The sequence below is a fragment of the Monodon monoceros genome, unplaced genomic scaffold (genome assembly GCF_005190385.1).
Source record: "Monodon monoceros isolate NGI ecotype Baffin Bay Population unplaced genomic scaffold, NGI_Narwhal_1 Super_Scaffold_8, whole genome shotgun sequence".
Classification (NCBI taxonomy): Eukaryota; Metazoa; Chordata; class Mammalia; order Artiodactyla; family Monodontidae; genus Monodon; species Monodon monoceros.
In genome coordinates, this window is record NW_021703785.1 from 2,340,999 (window position 1) to 2,366,984 (window position 25,986).

At 43.7% G+C, this 25,986-nt stretch overlaps 1 protein-coding gene across 13 annotated transcripts in view; it reads right to left on the bottom strand.

Annotated features, from left to right (window-relative positions):
• Positions 1 to 25,986, bottom strand: part of NAXD (NAD(P)HX dehydratase) — a 48,437-nt gene that overhangs the window by 18,071 nt on the left and 4,380 nt on the right. For 6 of the 13 annotated variants that reach the window (XR_003791668.1, XR_003791669.1, XR_003791670.1 and 3 more), the window contains exon 1: positions 2,199 to 2,318. The exons of 1 other annotated variant lie outside the window; for it this stretch is intronic. Coding sequence is in view for 8 of the 12 variants with exons in the window: in XM_029209825.1 (XP_029065658.1) it covers positions 2,199 to 2,298 (100 nt within the window). In the remaining 4 variants the exon portion in view is untranslated. 6 more of the 13 variants (XM_029209828.1, XM_029209824.1, XM_029209819.1 and 3 more) reach the window with 4 other exon arrangements.

Genomic DNA, 25,986 nt, shown 5'->3' on the forward strand with positions numbered 1-25,986 from the left:
CTTGCTCAACCATCAGTCCAGCCCCGGACGCCTCTGCCCCGGGCCAACCTGACAGAGCCAGGCCACAGAGGCGCTGACCTAACAGAGCAATCAACTCTCACTCCCCGCCCCCGGCCCCAACCTCCCGCACACCCGCCTGCACCCCAGACTCCCAGCCACGCACTCTCTTCGCCACCGTGCACAGCAGCCCTGAGACACTCTTGCCTAGGCTCCCTGGCCAGCTGCAGGACAGGAACCACAGCTGTTACAGGTGGATTTCAGGACGGCCCTGCTGACCGCTGACGAGCCGTCTGTGCGCTTACCGTGGTGCTTGCCATTCATCTGTGTCAAACTTGAACACACCTAGCATAAGGTGACTGGTCAATGCGAGGATATCGGAGAATGGTCTCTCCTCCAAATGCCCCAGAACAATAAATACAGGTGCTTTTTAAAGTCTGGAAATTGTAAAGATAGAAACCAAGCTCACCAGTCACTCACGGATCGTTCTGAGTCCCTTACAATGTTTTGGGTTTATTAGTTGCCATCACTTTAAGCAGGTAGCCACACACAAGAGCATCCCAAGACCACCCCTGCACCTTCTGCCTCCACAGAATGAGGTATAGCCCCACCTGTGACTTAAGGGCTGGACTCCCACCCTCAACCACTTGGAACAGAGCCTGGCACAGAATAAGCCACTCAATAAATGCCTGATGAATTAACGGCATCTTGCCTCACTCTCCTCATTGGGAGCCAGTTTATCCTTCTTTTACAGACAAGGAAACTGAGGCTCAGAGACAGACCTGTGAAGATGCTATGGTTACAAACGGATAAGCCAGGGCAGAAGACACCATTTTACCAAAATGCTGCCATTTTCAGGCAGAAAAATTTTTTTTTTTTATCAAATAATCACGCCACCAACCAAAAGACAAGTCAAATCCTTCTCAAATGCCTTCTGAAACCAATTTGGGATGGGTAAAAAACATCACTGTTGAGAAGTACAGCGTTTTCACTTTTTAACTGCAATTGTATGACTGCAAAGCACAATCCACCCTGCTCATTAGGGTTTTGTAACACTCACCTGAGATCAACACCTGTCAGTGAGAGGGCCAAAGGAAGGTCAGTTCAACTTCCCTATACTCCACAGAGAATCAAGTTTCAGCTGGCTTACTGACATGCACTGTTTGGACTTATCCACAGAAATATTGAAATACAAACATCAAAGTTCTTAAGGATAAAAAGGCCTTGGCAAGAGGCAACTTGAAATTTATCCTAGTAAGTAATTTGTCTTCATATAATTCTGAATCTAGAAGAACACGCCATACCCGTCTGGTTTTGTTTGCTTTAAAGTGTGGCTGAGGAGAGCTAAACAGATTTCTTTATTCTGGGCTGTTTTCTACAATTACTTGCCACTCACAACTTTGCAATACCAATGTTTCTTGCTTTAATTTAACGTGAACCGTAGCTAATTTGGAACATGTGACAGCAAGCTTTAAATTAACTGAGATGCCCTAAAGCTGGGATGGGAAGCCAGTTTTTGGTAAAAGCTCCGCAGCTCGGCCTAATAATGAAATCTCAAGCCGACTCAAAGAGAAATCCTGCTAACCAATCACGGAGTGTACGAATTTAAGACCAACTGCGACAGATAAAGTATCTCCGAACAAACTGGTGCCCAAAAGCGCCTGGGCTGGTGTGACTGAGTGAAGTGCAGAAGCTGAGGGGCCCCTCGATGCTCCTCAAATCTCCTGAAGCTACGGTGCCCAAAACCAAACAGCCAAACCCCCCTAACAGTTACTCTCTGTCCTGCCTGCTGCTAAGGACTACAGCCAAAGCGCGTTTTACCATTTCAGCTACTTTCTGGCTGGGAACCTTGGCTCAGGGCCTCTTTCCTTACAAAACAGCAGCCTCTCCACGTTGTTGGGAGAAGTGAGATAATACAACACACTGTCCAGCGGTTTGAAAACTCTTAGGTACAATAATATCCGCAGGGCAAGAGAGGAAAACCATACAGGAGGGGATGGTGCTCCAAGCCGGACGCACTTGTCCCGTTTACGCCTCATTCTTTCTACACAGTCCGCTCTATTCAGCAGCCAAGGCCTGGCCGGGGTCCTCGGGGTCCCTTGGTTAACCCCTCCCCAGGTGGACCCAGGACCCGCGGCTCCGCGCGACCCCGGCCCCACGGCGGCGCCTCCCGCCCGGACGAGTAGCCCGCGGCCGAGTACCTGCGTCCAGCGGCGGCCCGTAGAGCACGAGCGCGGCCGAGAGCACCGCGACAACGGCGGCGCCGGCAACCGCAGCCCCGGCCCCCGCCCGGCTGGCCATGACCGGGAAGGCCGGTATCGCGCTTACCTCCCAGGCAGCTCCTGACGGCCCCGCAGCCGGAACTCACAGCCATCCGCGGACTTCCGGTCTCCCAGCCGCCCCCGCGCGGCCGCGAGACTCACGGCCCTCGGCGGACTTCCGGTATCCCGGCGGCCCCCGCGCGGCCGCGGGACTCCCCTCCCTCGACGGACTTCCGGGCTCCCGGCCGCCCCCGCGCCGCCGCCGGAAGCGGGCGGCCGACTCCCAGTGGTCAGAGGTTCGGAGTCGCCCCGCCCTCGGACGGGCCTCTGCCGGTCAAAGGCGGCCGGAGACGGTCGGTTTCATCTAATTTAGGTCTCGGCTCAACTGTCGTCTTATCTGTGCGAATCCTTTCTTGCCCATTCTGTATAAGACAATTCACACCCCCTCTCCCCCCATCCTGCACCCTTGCCCTGCTTTATTTTAATTCATAGCACTTTTCACTGCTTGACATGTGCATTCATTCATTCATTCATCTTCAAAGGTCTAACCCTGACTAGAAAGTTAGCTCCAATGGAAAAGATTTATTTGTTCTGTGCTGTGTGCTCAGCACCTGGAACTGGGCACACAGTAGGTGCTTTTTCTCTCTCCATTGAGGTATAATTTACATGACAATTAAATTCACTAATTTTAAGTGTACAGTTTTATGAGTTTTAACAAATGTATATAATCAGGTAATCACCACCGCATGATTTAGGACATTTCTATCAACACACCCAAATCATGCTTTTGATGCTATTATTATTTTTTAATTTTTAATTGTTCATTGCTTATATATGGAAATACAGTTGATTTTTATATACTGTCATTGTATCCTTTGACCATGCTAAATTTTCCTATTAGTTTCAGCAGATACTTCTGAGATTATTCGGGATCTTCTACACAAGCAATGTCAGTGTGCCCCTTTTTGAGGTGACATTAACTTCGTCAATTTTGATCGCTTGGTTAAGGTGGTGTTTGCCAGATTATTTATTATCAGTATGAACTACTGAATTTTTATTTTATTTTATTCAGAATTTTAATTTTATTTTTTATTAACCAGTAGGTTATTTATTACCAGTGTGAATTCATGAATTTTTTATTTTATTCATTTATTTTATTTATATTTTATTTTATGTAATAATTTTATTACATTACCTTTTCTATTTCAAATGGAAACATATAAACATACATTTATAAATGTAAATGTACATTTCAATGGGTCACCTAGGAGCCACCTCTAACCTTGTGATGTAGCGATTCTTGCTTCTCACAGAACGTGAGTTCCTTCTCATGGCACCTCCCCTTAGATTTGGGGGAAAAGATCTGTGTAAACTTAGGAAATGAGTACAAATCAGTTACACTCTGCATCTTCCTTGCTCCTCTATGAGGCTGTGAAGTCTGAGAGGCGGTGCTGCCCCCTGGTGGATTTGCGGGGATAAGAAATAAGAGGGTGGGTGGGTGGGGCTCGTCTCACTCGGTGTCCAGGTTCACCGATGCCATCATGATTTGTCTTATAAAGCCTGAAGGACCGGGAGTGAAAGGTGACCAGCCCGCAACGTGGGCGCCCACCGCTTGTCCCTCACCCTTCCCAACATCACCTCCGAATAACATACAGTCGTCCCCCCTCATTCGAGGTTTTGCATGCCTTGCTTTCAGTTACCCTCAGTCAACAAAGGTCCGAAAATATTAAAATAGAAAATTCCAGAAATGAACAATTCGTAGGTTTTGTTTGGCTTGCGTCAGGTCTTCGTTGCTGCACGCGGGCGAGCGGGGGCTACTCCTCGTTGCGGTGCGTGGGCTTCTCATTGCGGTGCCTTCTGTTGTTGCGGAGCACGGGCTCTAGGCACGCGGGCTTCAGTAGTTGTGGCTCGCGGGCTCTAGAGCGCAGGCTCAGTAGTTGTGGCGCACGGGCTTAGTTGCTCCGCGGCATGTGGGATCTTCCTGGACCAGGGCTCGAACCGGTGTCCCCTGCATTGGCAGGCGGATTCTTAACCACTGCACCACCAGGGAAGCCCCCCCTGTATCTTTTGAGTCCATGAAATGTGGCCAGTGCAACAGAGGAACTGAATTTTACATTTTAATTAACTTACATTTAAATAGGCACATGGGGTCTCCCATGTGGGACAGTACAGACCTAGGACATTAAGAAGCTAAACAAATGGAAAATATTAGGTTAGCTTTGAGCGGGAGAAATTTCAGCGTGTGCTGTATCGTGCACTACACCCTACACTCCAGGTCACATTTCCTCCTGGGATGTTTGTTTGCAGTTACTCAATATTCACCTGGAGTGCCCTCTGCTGTCTCTAGGATGACTGTGTTTTGAAACGTGGTCAATGTGAGCAATTTCGGATGAACATCAGTTCTATAAACTCTGAAAACTAGCCCAGACCTAACCATCGTTATCAGACAGTGCTGTATTTACGTCTGATCCTTTAGAGGTTATTCAAGCAGAAATTCTGCTGGAGGTGAGTTAGAAATTAACTCAGGAGACAATTATGAAATTTTATCATGGTAGTGAAAGGAACACAGACCTTTCTGGACTCTTGATTCGCCATTGTTTCTGCTAAACCTCTTCTTGGCAGAGATTATGCCTTTAGGCCTTGCTAAGAGCTGGTGTCTGACATTAACACTTATATTCTGTCTTAGAGGGAAAATAGCTGGGAGAACCAGGACTAGATTTGCACGGGTCTGAGGCAGATGTGGGCAAAATGGCAGGTGGCCTTTAACATGGGTTCCAGGAGTTCAAGTCCAATCCAGGAAGCAGGGAAACCTAATGAAGAATCTTAAGAAGAGGATTAGAACCTCTGTTTGGTTGGTGGGCATAACGATTTTATGGGTCAGAATCATTTCTCACAGTTGATTCAGGGGCAAGTTAACAAAAAGTGAGAGAGAGAAGCCAGGCTGTATTAGGGAATCCTTAGGGAATACGGTACTATTAAATTTAAAAAACATTTGGCATAGTTAACAAGTTTATTGGGTAGAAAAAAACAACGATGCAGTCCAAGTTTGTGGAGGAAAATCATTTGCTTATTCTGTAGGCCACATGAGTCACTAAGTAAAAATCTGAGCATCAAAGTTTTGTTACCCTCCATCTAGGAGACGTGGGGAACAATTAGAAAATGTGAATAATAAGGATGAAGCAATTCATGTGGGCTTAGATCGCCCATAAATACTTTAGAGAAAAGCACAGGCCACACTGTTTGCCTTCAACTCAAAAGGCCAGAGGAATGAATTCAACGTAGGCGTGCTTTATTAGAGCAAGAGGAATTAGCAGCTTTGCTTCTGTGGAGATCAAGAGACATTCCAGGTCACAGGCTTGGTGCCTGATCAAGTTTCTAACCTGGGCCATCATGATATGGTTATGGTGTTGTTTTAATTAGAGGTTTGTAAGGCAGAACAAATATGTCGAAGGCTACTTAATTCACTTCAACGAACAGGTAGTAATTCTTTACATGCACAGGGCACCTGCAAGGTGCTGGGGCTAGTGTAGATCAGGTGGACCCACAAAATACAAACAGGGTGCCCAGTGCCACGGCTGGGAGGCTGGGCACTGCTGGGAAACGAGGAAGAAGAGGCAGCGGGGGGACCTGCCCAAGAGCCACCTTCTGCCTGCCTGGCCTAGGTGTGATGCTGTCACTTTACTCGGATGCTGTCACTTTACTCGGAATGGCGGCTCTCTCCCCAGGTCTGAAGGTTGATCCGGACTGATCTAACCTGGCACTGTGACCCCACTTCCCTTGGTAGGGTTTATGCATGAGCAATGCCATCCTGGCCACTAGGCTATGAGGCAGGTTTCGAGGAGCGGGTTCTATGCTCTTAAAGAGGCAAAGCGGGTAGTCCAGTCTGTACACGTACCTGGACCTGGGGAAGCCGTCTCGGGGCCCTGAGGTCATCTTGCCTGAACCTGAGCCAATATTCGGCAGAGGTGGGGGGAGTGATGGAGAGAGCCTGGGTCCCAGCGATGCTGAGTTGGGCAACACTGGGCTCCCCAACATCTGAGGTACTAGGGCTTTTATCTGTTTTTTTCTTGAGGGGGTAGGGAACCTAACACCATGTTACTGCTGAAGAAAATGAGACCCAGACAGCAGAGCTGGCGTCTGGGTGTGATCTACCCTACCCCACACTGGTTAACTTATACCTCTAGCCTTTCTGAGGCTCACGTTTCTCAGCCAAATCATAAAATATAGATTAATTCGTGAGAAAAAGTAGGTTTTAGATGCTGCACCAGGGGGTCATTATCACAGGTGGAGTTTTCTTTCTTTGGGTTGACTTCACTTTTGTACTGTGTCAAACAGCCAACAGACAAGATTCAAAGGGCAAGTATTTTGTTTGATCTCTAAGCAGCCTGTTCTCCAGTGTTGGAGGGACACTGAGAAGAGGCCCGGAGATAGTCAGGCTGGCAGAGGTGAGGGGCAGAGCACTACCATCAACCACAGCCCTGCTGGTGTCGACGCAAATAATCAGTAAACAATCTACAAGAAGAATAGAAGAGTTTTATTTGAGCCAAACTGAGAGCTAGCCCAGAAGCCCTCTTCCCAGATAACTCTGAGAAACTGCTCCAGAGAAGCACGGTTGCCAGCACAGTTTTATATCTTGTCAGAGCAAAGCACCTTAAACAAGTCCAGGATACATTTCAAGGAAAAACACACACAGATCAGCATGTACACAGCGAGTCAGCGTGGCCCTAGACCAGGGAAGGGAGTCTTATCATCAGAGGACGACCAGCACTGACATCTCAGGATGGGAGGCAGTTAAGCTTTATTTTTCTTCCTTTTTTTCGGCGGTACGCGGGCCTCTCACCGTTGTGGCCTCTCCCGCTGCGGAGCACAGGCTCCGGACGCGCAGGCTCAGCGGCCATGGCTCACGGGCCCAGCCGCGCCGCGGCAAGTGGGATCTTCCCGGACCGGGGCACGAACCTGCGTCCCCTGCATCGGCAGGCGGGCTCTCAACCGCTGCGCCACCAGGGAAGCCCGGGATTTTTTTAACATGGACATTTTTTACTTCCGGTCAATGTGCCCTTTTCTTTACCAATTAAAGCGGATGTACAACGTGTGTCTGATAGGCCACAGTCAGGCTGGTTCAGTTAGCATAAAATTCAAGTTAACTCGTGCATAAGCCACAACGTCTTCCCTGCATCTCAATATGTGGACATTTTTTACCACTGGTCTCAAGGACAGTGTGATCAATGCTGCCCGGCTACTAATGACGCTGGTATTTGCAAACGGGCTTCTGCTCCTACCCAACAGGGGGGAGGTGGGTCTGACACATCCATATAAAGACAGCTCTGCCCTGATACGGCAAGTCCCCTACATACGAACCCTCAAGGTGCGAGCTTTCAAAGATGCGACCGTGCGCTCCAGGAACCTCAGGCGTGAGTGAAACTGCAGCTCGCCCTCCGTCTCCTATTGCTGAGGATCTTTCAGCTCTACCCTCTCCCACCTCCTCTCCCTCCTCCAGTCAGTAACTCTTCTTGCCTGTTCTCTCCATGCCAGCCCCCGTATGCCAACTGTTGTACTTTTCAAGGTACTGTACTGTAAGATTAAAAATGTTTTCTTTATTTTTTGTGTTTGTTTTTTATGTATTATTTGTGTGAAAAGAATTATAAGCCTATTACAGTACAGTACTATATAGCCGATTGTGTTAGTTGGGTACCTAGGCTAACTGTGTTGGACTTATGAACAAATTGGACTTACGAACGTGCTGTCAGAATAGAACTCGTTTGTATGTAGGGGACTTACTGTATCCCCTCCCGGACACCAGGCCCCTGGGACAGCACACACTCCTCTGATTTTACCTCAGTGTCCATCTTCAGGCTTCCAGAACACCTCTGAGTACATATTGTAGTTTCCCTTGGCTACTCCTCCCGTTAGACACTTGGACCTTAGAGAAGAACTCTGTCCAAGCCCAGAAACGTGCTGTTGGCTTCTTGTCCTGTTGCTGTCTTTCCTGTTCCGGACAACCTGTCTTTGGATTTTCTACAAAATACTGCTTTCTGCGGTCTGTGACACATCTCCCTGCAGTTAAAAGCTCTATTAACAGGTTCAACTGGGACTCCTTGGAAAAATGCTCTCTTTTCCCAATGTTGAGATTTTCTTCCTTTAAATCTCATTTCTAGTAATATTTAGAAGTAACCATCTTTTTGGGTGAGAAGCCTGCACTTGTTGCTTAACTAAATGCGGAACCACACCCATTGGGTGTTTATAACTTAGTACACAGGTGAGGATGAGTCTAGCCTCCAAAAGAAGCGTTAGGAGCCAGATTCTGTGTCCAGGTGTTAGAAAGTAAACAGTGATGTTTCCAGAATTGAATTGCTCTTCTCTGGGGCCTCATGGGACTGATGTTAGAAGGAATACCCTGCCCTGTGAAAGCACAGGGTAGAGTCAGTGTGGGGCTTACAAGGGTGTGTTTGCCCTTGGGACCATTTTACCGACAGCCCAGGTGTGGCGGGCAGATTGACTTGGGCCCATGATCCCGCCACTGGGGTCACCCCCTGTGGGATCCCAACCCCTTGAGTGTGGGTGGAACTGTGACTTGCTTCTAACCAGTAGAATGTGGCAGAGGGATGGGAGCCCTGTTCCATGACCACGTAACATAGATGTGTCTTCATCCCCTAGCAGACCCCAATGTCCCTCTCCCTTACCAGCTGATGACAGAGCTGCATTATGGATAGTCCCACACGGCAAGGAGCTGACGATGGTCTCAGGTAACGGACAGAAAGAAACTGAGGCCCTCGGTCTAATGGGCCACAAGGAACCAAATCCTGCAACAACCATCTGAGCTGGGACGTTGGTCCCTCCCTGTCCAGCTCAGGTGGGACCCCAGTCCTGGCCTGATTACAGCCTGTGACAGACCCTGAAACATAATGTCCTTGGTTCATCCATGCTGTGGCATGGGGCAGAGTCTCCTTCCTTTGAAGGCTGAACAGTATTCCCTTGTACGGTGATGCACTCTCTTTTCTCCTCTACTGATGGGCATTTGTGTGCTTAGCACCCGGGCAATAATGACACATGGTTTCCATTGTTAACAATCTTAGTAGGGAGTAGGGCAAGTCCACTTATAATGTTTTCCGAATTTTAGAATATTTTCATTACTCCGAAAAGAAATCCGTGCCCATCAGCAGTCACTCCATATTCCACGACCCCTCCCCGAGCCCCTGGCCACCACTAATGGACTGTCTGTTTCTACAGATGTGCCTGTTCTGGATATTTCATAAAAATGGAATGAATATGTGGCCTGATTTCTTTCACACAGCTGCACGTTTTCAAGGTTCATCCAGGGTGTAGCATGTGTCAGTGCTTCATTCCTTTTTATGACTGAAAAGTACTCCATCTTGTGGATAGACCACATTTTATTTATCCATTCATCCATTGGTGGACATGTGGTTTGTTTCATTTTTTGCCTACTATGAATAATGCTGTGTGAATATTCATGTACAAGATTTTGTGCTTGTACATATGTCTTCAGTTCTCTGGGGAAGTACCTTGGAGTAGAATTGCTGAGTCAAATGGTGGCTCTGTGCCCTTTTAGGTGAATTTTGGGTATGCTTGTCAACTTCCGTAAAATATATGTTGCTATTTTGATTAGAATTGCATTGAATTTAAAAATTAATTTGAGGAGACCAGAGGGCAGACAGCAGAAGCAAGAAGAACTACAATTCTGCAGCCTGTGGAAGGAAAACCACATTCACAGAAACACAGACAAAATGAAAAGGCAGAGGACTTTGCACCAGATGAAGGAACAAGATAAAACCCCAGAAAAACAACTAAATGAAGCAGAGGTAGGCAACCTTCCCGAAAAAGAATTCAGAATAATGATAGTGAAGATGATCCAGGATCTTGGAAAAAGAATGGAGGCAAAGATCGAGAAGATGCAACAAATGTTTAACAAAGACCTAGAAGAATTAAAGAACAAACACCTAGAAGAATTAAAGAACAAACAAACAGAGCTACAATAACTGAAAAGAAAATACACTAGAAGGAATCAATAGCAGAATAACTGAGGCAGAAGAACGGATAAGTGACCTAGAAGACAGAATGGTGGAATTCACTGCCACAGATCAGAATAAAGAAAAAAGAATGAATAGTAATGAAGACAGCCTAAGACACATCTGGGACAACATTAAACACAGCAACATTCACATTATACGGGTCCCAGAAGGAGAACAGAGAGAGAAAGGACCTGAGAAAATACTTGAAGAGATTATAGTCAAAAACTTACCTAACATGGGAAAGGAAATAGCCACCCAAGTCCAGGAAGTGCAGAGAGACCGAGGCAGGATAAACCCAAGAAGAGACAGGCCAAGACACATAGTAATCAAATTGACAAAAATTAAAGACAAAGAAAAATTATTGAAAGCAACAAGGGAAAAATGACAAATAACATACGAGGGAACTCCCATAAGGTTAACAGCTGATTTCTCAGCAGAAACTCTACAAGCCAGAAGAGAGTGGCACGATATATTTAAGGTGATGAAAGGGAAGAACCTACAACCAAGATTACTCTACCCAGCAAGGATCTTATCCAGATTCGATGAAGAAATCAAAAGCTTTACAGACAAGCAAAAGCTAAGAGAATTCAGCACCACCAAACCAGCTCTACAACAAATGCCAAAGGAACTTCTCTAAGTGGGAAACACAAGAGAAGAAAAGGACATACAAGAACAAACCCTTGACAATTAAGAAAATGGCAATAGGAACATACATATCGATAATTACCTTAAACATGGATGGGTTAAATGCTCCAACCAAAAGACACAGGCTCGCTGCATGGATACAAAAACAAGACCCATATATATGCTGTCTACAAGATACCGACTTCAGACCTAGGGACACATACAGACTGAAAGTGAGGGGATGGAAAAAGATATTCCATGCAAATGGAAATCAAAAGAAAGCTGGAGTAGCAATACTCATATCAGATAAAATAGACTTTAAAATAAAGAATGTTACAAGAGACTAGGAAGGACACTACATAACGATCAAGGGATCAATCCAAGAAGAAGATATAACAATTATAAATATATATGCACCCAACATAGGAGTACCTCAATACATAAGGCAAATGCTAACAGCTATAAAAGAGGAAATCGACAGTAACACAGTAATAGTGGGGGATTTTAACACCTCACATACACCAATGGACAGATCATCCAGACAGAAAATTAATAAGGAAACACAAGATTTAAATGACACAATAGACCAGACAGATTTAATTGATATTTACAGGACATTCCATCCAAAAACAGCAGATTACACTTTCTTCTCAAGTGCACATGGAACATTCTCCAGGATAGATCACATCTTGGGTCACAAATCAAGCCTCAGTAAATTTAAGAAAATTGAAATCATATCAAGCATCTTTTCCAACCACAACGCTATGAGCTTAGAAATCAATTACAAGGAAAAAAAACGTAAAAATCACAAACACGTGGAAGCTAAACAATACGTTACTAAATAACCAAGAGATCACTGAAGAAATCAAAGAGGAAATCAAAAAATATCTAGAGACAAATTACAATGAAAACACGATGATCCAAAACCTATGGGATGCAGCAAAAGCAGTTCTAAGAGGGAAGTTTATAGAAATACAAGCCTACTTCAAGAAACAAGAAAAATCTCAAATGAACAATCTAACCTTACACCTAAAGGAGCTAGAGAAAGAAGAACAAACAAAACCCAAAGTTAGTGGAAGGAAAGAAATCATAACGATCAGAGCAGAAATAAATGAAATAGAAACAAAGAAAATGATAGCAAAGATCGATAAAACTAAAAGCTGGTTCTTTGAGAAGATAAACAAAATTGATAAACCTTTAGCCAGACTCATCAAGAAAAGAGGGAGAGGACTCAAATCAATAAAATTAGAAATGAAACAGGAGAAGTTACAACGGACACCACAGAAATACAAAGCATCCTAAGAGACTACTACAAGCAACTCTATGCCAATAAAATGGACAACCTGGAAGAAATGGACAAATTCTTAGAAAGGTATAACTGTCCAAGACTGAACCAAGAAGAAATAGAAAATATGAACAGATCCATCACAAGTAATGAAATTGAAACTGTGATTAAAAATCTTCCAACAAACAGAAGTCCAGGACCAGATGGCTTCACAGGTGAATTCTAGCAAACATTTAGAGAAGAGCTAACACCCATCCTTTTCAAACTCTTCCAAAAAATTTCAGAGGAATTAACACTCCCAACCTCATTCTATGAGGCCACCATCACCCTGATACCAAAATCAGGCAAAGATACTACAAAAAAAGAAAATTACAGACCAATATCACTGATGAATATAGATGCAAAAATCCTCAACAAAACACTAGCAAACAGAATCCAACAACACATTAAAAGGATCGTACACCGTGATCAACTGGGATTTATCCCAGGGATGCAAGGATTCTTCAATATATGCAAATCAATCAATGTGATACACCATATTAACAAATTGAAGAATAAAAACCATATGATCGTCTCAATAGATGCAGAAAAAGCTTTTGACAAAATTCAACACCCATTTATGATAAAAACTCTCCAGACAGTGGGCATAGAGGAAACCTACCTCAACATAATAAAGGCCATATATGACAAACCCACAGCAAACATCATTCTCAATGGTGAAAAACTGAAAGCATTTCCTCTAAGATCAGGAACAAGACAAGGATGTCCACTCTTGACACTATTATTCAACATAGTGTTGGAAGTCGTAGCCACAGCAATAGAGAAGAAAAAAAATAAAAGGAATACAAATTGGAAAAGAAGAAGTAAAACTGTCACTGTTTGCAGATGGCATGATACTATACACAGAGAATCCTTAAAGATGCCACCAGAAAACTACTAGAGCTAATCAATGAATTTGGTAAAGTTGCAGAATACAAAATTAATGCACAGAAATCTCTTGCATTCCTATACACTAACAACGAAGGATCAGAAAGAGAAATTAAGAGAACAATCCCATTCACCATTGCAACAAAAAGAATAAAATACTTAGGAATAAACCTACCTAAGGAGGTAAAAGACCTGTACTCAGAAAACTATAAGACACTGATGAAAGAAATCAAAGATGACACAAACAGATGGAGGGATATACCATGTTCTTGGATTGGAAGAATCAATATTGTGAAAATGACTATACTACCCAAAGCAATCTACAGATTCAATGCAATCCCTATAAAATTACCAGTGGCAGTTTTTACAGAACTAGAACAAAAAATCTTAAAATTTGTATGGAGACACAAAAGACCCTGAATAGCCAAAACAGTCTTGAGGGAAAAAAACGGAGCTGGAGGAATCAGACTCCCTGACTTCAGACTATACTACAAAGCTACAGTAACCAAAACAGTATGGTACTGGCACAAAAACAGAAATATAGATCAGTGGAACAGAATAGAAAGCCGAGAGATAAACCCATGCACCTATGGTCAAGTAATCTATTGCAGAGGAGGCAGTGATATACAATGGAGAAAAGACAGTCTCTTCAATGAGTGTTGCTGGGACAACTGGACAGCTACATGTAAAAGAATGAAATTAGAACACTCCCTAACACCATACACAAAAATAAACTCACAATGGATTAGAGACCTAAATGTAAGACCAGACACTATGAAACTCTTAGAGGAAAACATAGGAAGAACAGTCTTTGACATAAATTACAGCAAGATCGTTTTTGATCCACCTCCTAGAGTAATGGAAATAAAAACAAAAATAAACAAATGGGACCTAATGAAACTTCAAAGCTTTTGTACCACAAAGGAGACCATAAACAAGATGAAAAGACAACCCTCAGAATGGGAGAAAATATTTGCAAACGAATCAATGGACAAAGGATTAATCTCCAAAATATATAAACAGCTTATGCAGCTCAATATTTAAAAAAAGAAACAACCCAATCCAAAAATGGGCAGAAGACCTAAATAGACATTTCTCCAAAGAAGACATACAGATGGCCAAGAAGCACATGAAAAGCTTCTCAACATCACTAATTATTAGAGAAATGCAAATCAAAACTACAATGAGGTATCACCTCACACCAGTTCAAATGGGAATCATCAGAAAATCTACAAAAAACAAATGCTGGAGAGGGGAGGGTGTGGAGAAAAGGGAACCCTCTTGCACTGTTGGTGGGAATGTAAATTGATACAGCCACTATGGAGAACAGTATGGAGGTTCCTTAAAAAACTAAAAATAGAATTACCATATGACCCAGCAATCTCACTACTGGGCATATATCCAGAGAAAACCATAATTCAAAAAGACACATGAACCCCAATGGTCAATGCAACACTGTTTACAATAACCAGATCATGGAAGCAACCTAAATACCCATTGACAGATGAATGGATAAAGAAGATGTGGTACATGTATCCAGTGGAATATTACTCAGTCATAAAAAGGAATGAAATTGGATTATTTGTAGAGACGTGGATGGATCTAGAAACTGTCATACAGAGTGAAGTCAGAAAGAGAAAAACAAATATCGTATATTAACGCATATATGTGGAACCTAGAAAAATGGTACAGATGAACTGGTTTGCAGGGCAGAAATAGAGACACAGATGTAGAGAACAAACGTATGGACACCAAGGGGGGAAAGTGGTGGTGGTGGTGGTGGTGGGATGAATTGGGAGATTGGGATTGACATGTATACACTAATATGTATGAAATAGATAACTAATAAGAACCTGCTGCATAAAAAATAAAATTCAAAAATTCAAAAAAAAATTAATTTGAGGAGAGTAGACACCTTCACCATTTTCAGCTTTATTTCATGCATAAGTCATAACATGACTCTCCATTTATTTCTATCTTTGAAAATGTCTTTCAACAATGATTATACTTTTCTCCATAAAAGTCTCATATATCCTGTATTATATTTATTTTTGGTAACTTTTGATGTATGAATAATGGCATCTTTTTCTACTCCATTTTATAAATATTTATGGTTGATTATAACATGCTATTGACTTTTTTGTAGCATAGATATTACTTCCAACAAAACCATTATTTCTCTGTCAATTATCTCAGATTTTCTACATATGCAATTATATCATCTCCAGATAATAACAAGATTTGCATCTTCCTTTCCAGTTTCTGTTAACTCTTAGTTTTCCTTTTTTCTTGCTGTATTTGCCAGGATGCCCTTGAAGAATCATAGGGGTTATAACAAATGACCTTGCCTTTCTTTTACTTGAATGGAAATGCTTTTAAAGTTAAAATAGGAAGTGTGATGTTTGCTTCTGAAAAATACCTTTTTCTTCAGGGTAAGGAAAATCCCTTTGATCCCATGTTTGTTAAGACTTTTTTAAAAAAATCACAAATGATTATTGACTTTTATCAGACAATATTTCTGTAACTGTTAAAGTGATCATATGTTTTTTGTCCTTTATTCTATTATTGCAGTGGATTACAACAATACATCTTCTGATTCACAACATATTGTAATCCTGGGCTAAACTACCTTGTCATGGTGCATTAGTGTTTTTATACGTTGCTGAACTTCCTTTGCTGATACTTTATTTATGAGTTTACACCTATAGTCACAAGTGATATTGGTCAATATTTCACATTCCTTGTACTCTGTATTCAAGCCTATACCAGCCTCACAAACTGATTTGGGTAATTTCCCCTCTTTTTCTACTTTTTCATATAGTCTATATGAAATATGAGTTATCTGTCTTTCTGAGGCCAAGCTTGGTATCTTTGATTGAGGGTGACTCTTGACTACTGGCTTAATTTTTTTAATTATTAATTTATTTATAGTTTCCATTTTTTATTCAGTCAACTTTAGCAGTTTTTACAGAAAATCATTTATTCATCCAAGCTTTCAAAATATTAGTATAAAACATGTATAGTATTCTTATTATTTTAAATTTAGTCTGTAGCCATATCACCCTTTCATTCTATATCTAGTTTATTTGTGATTCTTTCTTCTTTGTCAGTCTTACTAGAGTTTGAAGTATTAGTAATCTTTTTTTAAACTGGGTTTCAGTTTTATTCACCCTTTCTATTGCTTCTTTGATTATACTTTTATTAATTTTTACTATTTTTAATTATCTTGTGATTAAAAAAATTACTTTCTGTTCCTTTTTCAACTTTTAAAAAGAAACTCTTTTTTTTTCCCCCTCTTTGGCCATGCCATGAAGCATGTGGGATCTTAGTTCCCCGGGATTGAACCTGCGCCCTCTGCATTGGAAGCTCAGAGTCTTAACCGCTGGACCAGCAGGGAAGTCCCAAAACAAACTCTTAAGTTAGTTCTCTTAAATATTTCTTCTTTTTAATAAATGCATTGAAGGATATAAATTTGCCTCTAAGTATGGCCTTTGCTGCATCACACAAGCTTTAATAAACTGCCCATTGACGTTCAGTTCTAAATATTTTGTGATTCCCCACTATACTTTCTTCCATAATTCATGAGTGTTTCATTCTAAGCTACAAACATTTAGGTTTTCAAACTCTCTTTTTATTGTTTGTTTTCAACTTAGTTGTGTTTTATTTGAAGGCTGTGGTAAGAATAATTTAAATTCTTTGACAATTGTTGATATTTCCATCAAGATTTAGTACAGATACATTTTTGTAAATGTTCCATTTCACACACATCATTTAATTGTCATAAAACCCCATGAGAAAAGGAGAGTAGGCAATAACTTCATTTCCAGATGAGGAAATTATGCATTAAGTATACCCAGAGCCTTGCCCATGGTCACATATTAATTGAAAGAGAGAACAAAGATGGAAGTCCATGCTTTCTTCATTAAAATTTCTCTCAACTGATTTTCTTTTAATTAAAAAAAAAAATTTTCCCTCAACTGTTTACAGCAATACCCCTTCCGGATGAGCATGGACAGGGCAAGTATCAAGGTAGTGTTACATTTACACTTTGCATTTGATGTAAAAAGCAAAACAAAACAAAACACAACACTGCATCTAGGGGCTTCCCTGATGGTCCAGTGGTTAAGACTCCAAGCTTTTGCTGCAGGGGACACGGGTTCGATCCCTGGTGGGGGAACTAATATCCCACATGCCACAGGGTGTGGCCAAAACCCAAAACCAACCAAACAAAAAACCACATGTATCACTTTTGTAACTTTATCGTGTTAGACAACAAAAAGTGAATGAGTAATTTAAAAGATCGAACTGGCTTTATTGAACGATTCATGAACCCAGCAGCAGCCCATCTAGCAAGTAGAAAGTAGCTTCATTGAGCTGCAGGAAAGGAAAGGGTTTTAAAGGTGGCAGGGAGTGGGGGAGGGAGGATTATTAACAAAGAATGCATTGTTGGAGGTGAGGTCACCCTTCTGGGGGGGGGGATTGGAGTGGGTCTATCAGTCAGATTACCCCCTAGTGCTGACCAGGAAATGCCAGGTTGGTCGGTTAAACATCACATTCCAGGAAAGGCTGAAACTGTATTTGGGTTAGGTATTAAGTCTTGATCTGCTGCCTTGGGGCCTAACACGATTGATTACTTTTTAGGCCTATAGTTTCCTTCTTAACCGATGGAGGCGTATGTGAGGAAGGGAGGAGACGGCCATCCCTCCCCACTTCGACATCCCCTACAAGACTCGTGCTGAGGTTGGCTCCAGAAGGGTCCTCGGGGCTCTGGAAGGATTCACCCTCTCCTTGAACCTGGGTAAGGGAGGGTACTACCCCCCATCGCCAGTAGAGGGCGCAAGAAGCTGCCACGGGGATTAGTGTTTGCGGAGCTTGGGCTGCTCTCGGTGACTCTCAACCATCTCCCCACGTTACAATTATCTGCGGGGCTTTTAAAAAATACTACTACCTGTGCAAAGATCTGAAGAGTCCTTTCTTTCTTTCTTTCATGTGTTTATTTATTTAATTTTGGCTGCGCTGGGTCTTCGTTGCTGTGCATGCGGGCTTTCTCTAGTTGTGGCGAGCAGGTGCTACTCTTGGTTGCGGTGTGCGGGCTTCTCACTGCGGTGGCTTCTCTTGTTGCGGAGCAGGGGCTCTAGGCACGCGGGCTCAGTAGTTGTTGCTCATGGGCTGAGTTGCTCCGCGGCATGTGGGATCTTCCCGGGCCAGGTATCGAACCCATGTCCCCTGTATTGGTAGGCGGATTCTCAACCACTGAGCCACCAGGGAAGTCCTGAATAGTCATTTCATCAAGGAAGATCTACAGATAGCAATAACACCCACGAAAATATGCTCAACACCTGCAGGGAAATACGAACCGAAACCAGAGTGTGGTTCCCCTGTGTACCCACGAGAATGGGCACAATTTAAAAGACCGAAGAAATTAGAGCTCTCAACCACTGCCAGTGGGAACATAAATTGCAAGAAGCACTTGGGAAAGCAGTTTGGCATTTTTTAAAAAAGTTAAACATGTACCTACCATATGATCCATTCAATTTCCAGGCTTTTACCCAAGATAAATGAAAGCACATGTCCACACCAAGACTTGTATGGACGGTCACGGCAGCTCTATTGTAGTAGCAGAGTGGAAACTACCCAAATACCTGACAGGTGAATGGAGAACAAATGGTGGGCTATCTATGCAGTGGAGGGCGGGGCAGGAGGGTGACAAGGACACAAGGAGGGTTTGGGGTGACGGACATGTTCATTATCTGGATTGTGGTGATGGTCCCACCGCTGAACACATTTGTCAAACTTCTCCAATTGTGCACTCAAGAAATGTACAGTGAATTTACCAAAGTAGCTCACAAAAGCTCAAACACCAGCAATTTCATATGCTTCAACCTACATTTTTAATATTTTCACCCTCATCAAGCAGTAGTTGTTAAGAATTGTATAAGTGCTGAGCAAAGTCCTAAGAACAGTGACACTTCAGAATATTAGCACCGCAATATGGCAGTTTAAACACACTTCACTAACCATACTTTTCCTCCACCCCCACTCCCAAAGCCAGTAAATACTCTGAATGGTGCAAGGAAATATAACTGCAGTTAAAAGTAAACAATGAATTTTAAGTTGTTCGTTTGGTCCTTCCCATAAACGTCCATCCCATTTTCCCAGGTTCAAATTTAAGAAGTTTAGATCTGCTTTTTCTCTTCTCAAAAGTAATGTGTATTCATTATAGAAAATATGAAAAATACAGGAAAACACAAACAAGACAATAAAAATTAAGTAGAACCCCACTATGTTTGCCCACTTCTTAAAACCTAAGACTCAGTCCGGTGGTAAGTTATTTTTAAAAATTAGCTTCAGGTTATAAATAGTTCTTTACAGTTTCCCTAAATTATTTGAGACCCATGTTAATATTTATTCAAGTAGCTTGAAGTTAGAATTAGTTCCTTAATCATTATAACTGGATCTCTTACGGAAATGTTTGTCCAGTGGTGCAATAAAAAGAACTTGCTCATGTAAAGAATAAAAAGCAATTAGAATGCAGATCTGAGCCTCTCTCCTCGCTGACTCTCAGATATGGTTCTAAAAGATTAGTGCCTGGAAAAAGATTTTCTCGTTCTGTCTTCTATTATACAGTTACCAATGGTCAGTTAGAGCCAGACAAATAGAGAATTAAATCAAATAAGAGGGGTAGAAGACAAGATAAATACGGCAGCCCGGGGATGGACCGAAAATCTGATAAGCTAACATATGAAAATAGTTGAGAGCCACACTGTGGATGAATTACTGAATATAAATGATGAGAGTCTCAAACCAGAGTTTTAGTGGCACGGTGCCTTTCTTTAAAGATGGGTGACAGCCAACAGGGTAGGGGCAGCCCTCCTACCTCTGGTGGGTTCACAGGAGGAGAGCACTGTTTTCAGATTCCCATCTGTTCCAATTGCAGTCCAAAACTCTAGTAAGCCTTTGGGAAATGAAAACACATTTATTTCCCATGGGTAGTCTAAAAAACATATTATCTTAGTCCGTTCAGGGAGCTATAACAGAATGCTACAGGCTGGATGGCTTATAAACAACAGAAATGTGTGTCTCACAGTTCTGGAGCCTGGAGTCCAAGATCAAGGTGCTGGCAGATTCAGTGTCTGGTGAGGCCCACTTCCGCATTTGCCAGACTGTGTCCTCACATGGGGAAGAGGGACGGGAGTTCTCTGGGGTCCCTTTTATAAGGGCACTAATCTCATTCATGAGGGCTCCACCCTCACAACCCAATCTTCCCCCCAGTGTCCCAACTCCTAATAGCAACACCATGCATGGGGTTAGGATTTCACCGTATGAATTTGGGGGTGGGGACACAAATATTCAGTCCACAGCAAGTATGTATCGTCAAGCCTTGGAAACGAAAAGTAAATTACAGAACAGAGCTCAGGAATCTTTGCCTGTTTCTACAGGGAAATGCTGAAACTCTGGCCTTCTGGAGGCATCGAGATCTTATTTAGACAACTCATTGAGCCTGGAGCAGACGCCCCTGAGGAGTGGTCCTTCTGGTCAAACCCTAAGCAAGGTCTCTGTTAGTCCTGGAGGGACCCACTCAGCCTCACGGAGTGGGTGTGAAGAGTATCTGAACCGGGGACAGCTGATGCAGGAAGAAGCCTTTCTGGAGCTTCCTTTATCTGGCTAAAGACAGCACTTTATTCCCTCCTGGGGGAAGGAGACTGACCCCTCACACAGGGATGAGAAATTGTACAAAGAAACATTACCACAGTTGCCACACCTCCCAGGTGTCCCCCTAAAAGCTCATGTGTCTCCCCACAGCAGCCCTTTCTGCCCCTCCCTTTCCCCTACTAAGTTGGTATATAAACCCCTATAGCCAGCTGCTCAGGGAGCCCCTTCATCTGAACAGACTCACATGTGTGTGAATAAAACTTGCTTTCTTTCCTCCTGTTAATCTGCCTCTTGTTAACTTTTCAGGCCCCCACCACTGACTCAGCGGTCCAGATTTCAAGGGGGTGTCCTGGGGCTGGCAACATGCCCCACGTTGGACCCTGAAGAAGGCTGTGTGTTGCCCCATCTCTGTCCACGTGTGGGACTGTCTGATGGTCTCTTCCCTGTAAGGCCTCCAAACCTCATGGTGATGCAATCTAAGAAATTTACAGGAACTATGAAATCTTGAGATCAGACTGAATGGTTGCCTAAGGGTCCAGCTACAGCAGTGGTTTAAAATCCTGAGATGGGCGTCGCCATCTTCTTGTAGCCCCAATACAGTCATTGTTTCTTCTTTATTTTTCAGACCATCAGAAATTCTAGAGTCTTTAAGAAGGTCTGTTTTCACATGCCTACTCTTGTCAGGATTCAGGTTTGATTACAATGCAGCCCAAGTTCTATTCCAAGGAAAGCTAGGTAACTTTATATGCAACAGAAATTTCAGGGCACGAAGACTTATAGGATACTTAAACGTATGGCCAATTTATTTAAAAAGCAAACCCCCGTACAATGGAATATTACTCAGCCATAAGAAGGAACGAAATAGTGCCATTTGCAGAGATATAGATAGACCTAGACTGTCATACAGAGTGAAGTAAGTCAGAAAGAGAAAAACAAATATCGTATAATATCACTTATATGTGGAATCTATAAAAATGGTACAGATGAACTTATTTGCAAAGCAGAAATAGAGACACAGATGTAAAGAACAAACTTACGGACACCAAGTGGGGAAAGGGGGGTGTGGGATGATTGCGAGATTGGGATGGACATATATACACTATTGACACTATGTATAAAATATAACTAATGAGAGCCTACTATACAGCACAGGGAACTGTGCTCAATGCTCTGTGGTGACCTAAATGGGAAGGAAACCTAAAAAAGGGTGGATATATGTACCTGTATAACTGAGTCACTTTGCTCTACGGCAGAAACTAACACAACATTGTAAAGCAACTATACTCCAATCAAAATTTTAAAAAAAAAGCAAACCCCCATGATCAAGGGTAGGTCCTGGGGAGGCCGTGTAGGCAGGAAGGTGGGAAGGCCACGGGATGGATTTTCACAAAGAAGGAAGCGGGAAACAGGGTCAAAGGCCAAAGATGCGTTGGAAGACTGAGTGACGGTTAGATGGGTCTCTGGTGATGAAGAGCATGGGGGAGCCAGCTCCTTGAAGGAGGCAGCACGACTCAGCGCTACGGAGCTCTGTGACCGTGGAGAGGACGGAGCGGGAGGGAAGCAGCCTGCACGGCATCCCCGAAGATGGAGCTGAGCGTCCAACCGGGATGAGAAAATGAGTCACGTCCACGGTGGGAAGTGAAATATCCCCAAGTGGGCGTATCCACACGAGACCAGGAAAAGCGATGCTTTCCCAGAGGATGAAAAGCCCTCTCTGCTCCTGTCCTCCGAGATGCCGACAAACGGTGAGCTTGAAGAGGTGACAATGGACGGATGAGCAGAGTTTGGAAGACTTTCACGTACAAAGTTTAAAAAAGTTCAAAAGGCGGATGGATCAGTTACTGAAAAATCAAAAGCAACTAATTTCAGTTCCTGTTCTGTCTGGTTGGGGAAGTTCGCGTTGTTTCGCAAGAGGAAGTTGAGCTGTTAAACCCAAATATTAGGTTTTACAGGAAAGGACTGAGGAATGTCTGAACACAGATGATCGCCAAGCCTGGGGCAACGCCAGCAGGGATGCTGACCTGCGCAAACGCTGCCCTGCCTGTGAACAGAGCAGCAGTGGCCCGTCTGCTGATGAGAGACCATGGCCGGAGTCGCTGGTGAGATCAGCCCAGGTGTTAGCAGGGGTGTCAGGCTTGAGCTGCTCAGACGCACCTGGGGGGCTTGAGAAAACCCCAGACCTGGGCCCACCCAGAGTTTCTGAGTCAGTGGGTGTGTGGTGGGGTCAGAGAGTTCCTGTGTCTAGATGCCTGGTGCTTTGAGACCTGGGGCCTGGCCCAAGGGATACCCTCCCTGTAACCAGGTTCTAAGACCCGACTAGGACCGCAGGGAACAGCCAGACACCAAGGACCCCAGGCTTAGAGGAAAGCAGAAGAGGCATCCCATGTCCAGCAGCGCCCAGGTGAAACCATCCATTCAGAGAGAAAAGGGGCTTCTCCGCCTGTGAGCAGAGATGGAGGTGTGGTGGAAACCAGAGGGGTTGCTCAGCTCTCACCCGCACCCATACCTGCACACACACCTGCATGTACACCTGCACCTACACCCACACCTTCAGCTACACCCACACCTTCAGCTACACCTGCACCCACACCCACACCTACACCCACACCCACAGCTGAATTCACACTAACACACCCACATCCACACCTGCATCACACCTGCACTCATACCCACACCTGCAGCCAGGCCCATGGCCCCAGGGAAGCAGAGGCTGAGGCCTGATGGAGGAAGACGGAGCCCGGCAGCAGTGCTGCCCTCCAACCCTTCTTTCTTTGTCCTGAAGCCCCTTCAAAGTCCTTCTGGGGGCACATGTCCTCCAGGACCAGGTCCCGACTTGTCGATCAGTCAGGAGGCAAGCATAGACCAAGCTGATCTGTTACAGAAACGAGGGAGGAAGATGCACAGCCCTGTGTCCAGACTTCGGCCAACAGGGAACGCTGTGGCAGTGACAGGGCAGCGGGCACAGGGCTTCTGCCAGCAGCACCAGGATGCCGCAGAGCCAGGCCCACCTTGATCTCGCACGTCCAGCCTCCAGAATCGCGAGATGAACGTCTGCCGTTTAAGCCGCCCAGCCTGTGGTACTTGTTACAGCAGCCTGGGCAAACCTATACACCAGGGAAAGGAAGTCAGCCTCTTGTCCCCAAGGGAACTGCGGTCTGTTTGGGAAAAGAAACATAAAGACCAGCATCCCAGACCGAGAGATCCTGCAACCAGCGTTGGGACAGAACAGATGAGCCACAGTCTGTGGGTCTACCTATGGGATCACCCAGATTTGGATCAAGCAGACTAGAGGTAGAAAGAATGGAATGACTTGGAAGACACCATGAAGGAAGATGCTGTAGCGCTGATCCTGGACCAGTCATGTGATTTGTGGGCAGGAATAATCCTGACATTTCCCTGAAGCGTGTGTGATCGAGGGCAGGGATAGCAGTGTCTATGCAGAGGGCGGAAGACGGGCAGATGGTGCGGAAGACAGAATCTGTGATCTCCCCTCTGTACTGACTGCCACCACATGCTTTGTATTTTAGAAGATTCTCTTTTTGTCAGAAATCTACCATTTGGGGAGTTTGTCTTGATTTGACTCCCATTTCTATAAAATTCCATTCAATTTGCTTTGCAGTTTTAGGATAATCTTTACGATAAGTGGAAAATGAGCTGTTAGAAAGTGACAGTGTTGAATTAGATGAAAACATTTTCTGAAATCTAAGAAGTGGTCTTGGCAGATTGTTGATATAAACTACCAGCCGGTATAGCAGTTATTTGATCATGACAGCTTTGGATATCTTGTTTTACTCTTTTCAAGCATTTGAAGGAATTTTTCAATGTTCTCAATTAGGTACCCCTCTCCCCCCAATCTGTGTGTAGATGTTTCAGCCTAACAGTCTTTCTGTAAGTTTGGTTCCCCCAGCAGCCCTGCCAAGGGTCCAGAGGCACTGATTCCGAAGCCTGGAATGTTGGGGTGTGAGCCTTCCAGCAGGTGCAGCCCTGGGAGCACAGCTGGGGATCCGGCCCTCAGATCATCAACTTGACTTCTGGGAAGGGAAGAGGATGAAGGGAATTCTAAGAGAAAGAAGAGCAGAAACTCTGGAGTGGGGCAGGTGTTGGAAAGTGAAAAGTGAAACAGACTCGATAAATACCCACTATTTCCCACCCAAGCTGGGGTAAGGTTGGAGTCCCCAAGGGCCTGATTCATCCTGTTGACTGTGGGTGGTGCTGGCCAACGGGGTGCTGGTTGAATTGAGGGGGGTCCCACAGAGGAGGGGTTGAGGGACCTGACATTTACTGTGCACCCGCTGTGTAGAGGATCACATGTCACAACAACACCGAGAGGGACAGTATTGTCCACATTTGATAGATGAGGAAACCAAAGTGCATGACGATTAGGAATATTTGCCCAGAGTCGCTTACTTAAAAAGTGGCCAATCTGGATTTCAGATCTAGCTCTTCTCATGCTCTTTCCTTTCACTCAGCTGACACCAGGCCTTTAGCAGGAAATCTAGTGGATCAGATGGTTATTGAAATGGCCAGAAACTATGCAAGAGAAGTTGGTAGATTTGGTTACTTTCAAATAAAAAATAATATTTGCACGTTAAAAAAAAAATCACCATAAGCAAGGTTGACATAGTTATGTAAACAAATATATACATATAAGCTTTGTATATGTATATATCATAGAAACTTATTTACATATGTTTATAATTTACGTATGTTTTGTATTTATATATATTTGAAATTTATTTACATATAATACACATATGACCCCCAATTTTTAATTTTGAAGACTGTCAAAACTATAGTAGCACCCTAACTGAAAAGTGTACCCAAGTTATACATAGGCAACTAACCAAAGAAAAACCACTAATCACCAATAGATTTTTTTTGCCTAATTTCTCTCTCTTTTTTTTAATTGAAGTATATAGTTGATTTACAACGTTGTGTTAGATTCAGGTGTACAGCAAAGTGTTTCAATTATATATATAAACAAAATATAATTTTTTAAATTTATTGAAGCACAGGAAACTATATTCAATATCTTAATTTTTTTTTTCTGGCCTGCTTCGAGGCTTGTGGGGTCTTAGTTCCCCGACCAGGGATTGAACCCGGGCCACGGCAGTGAAAGCACCAAGTCCTGACCACTGGACGGCCAGGGAATTCCTTTTTTTTTCAATATCTTGTAATAACCTATAATGGAAAAAAATCTAAAAAAGAGTGT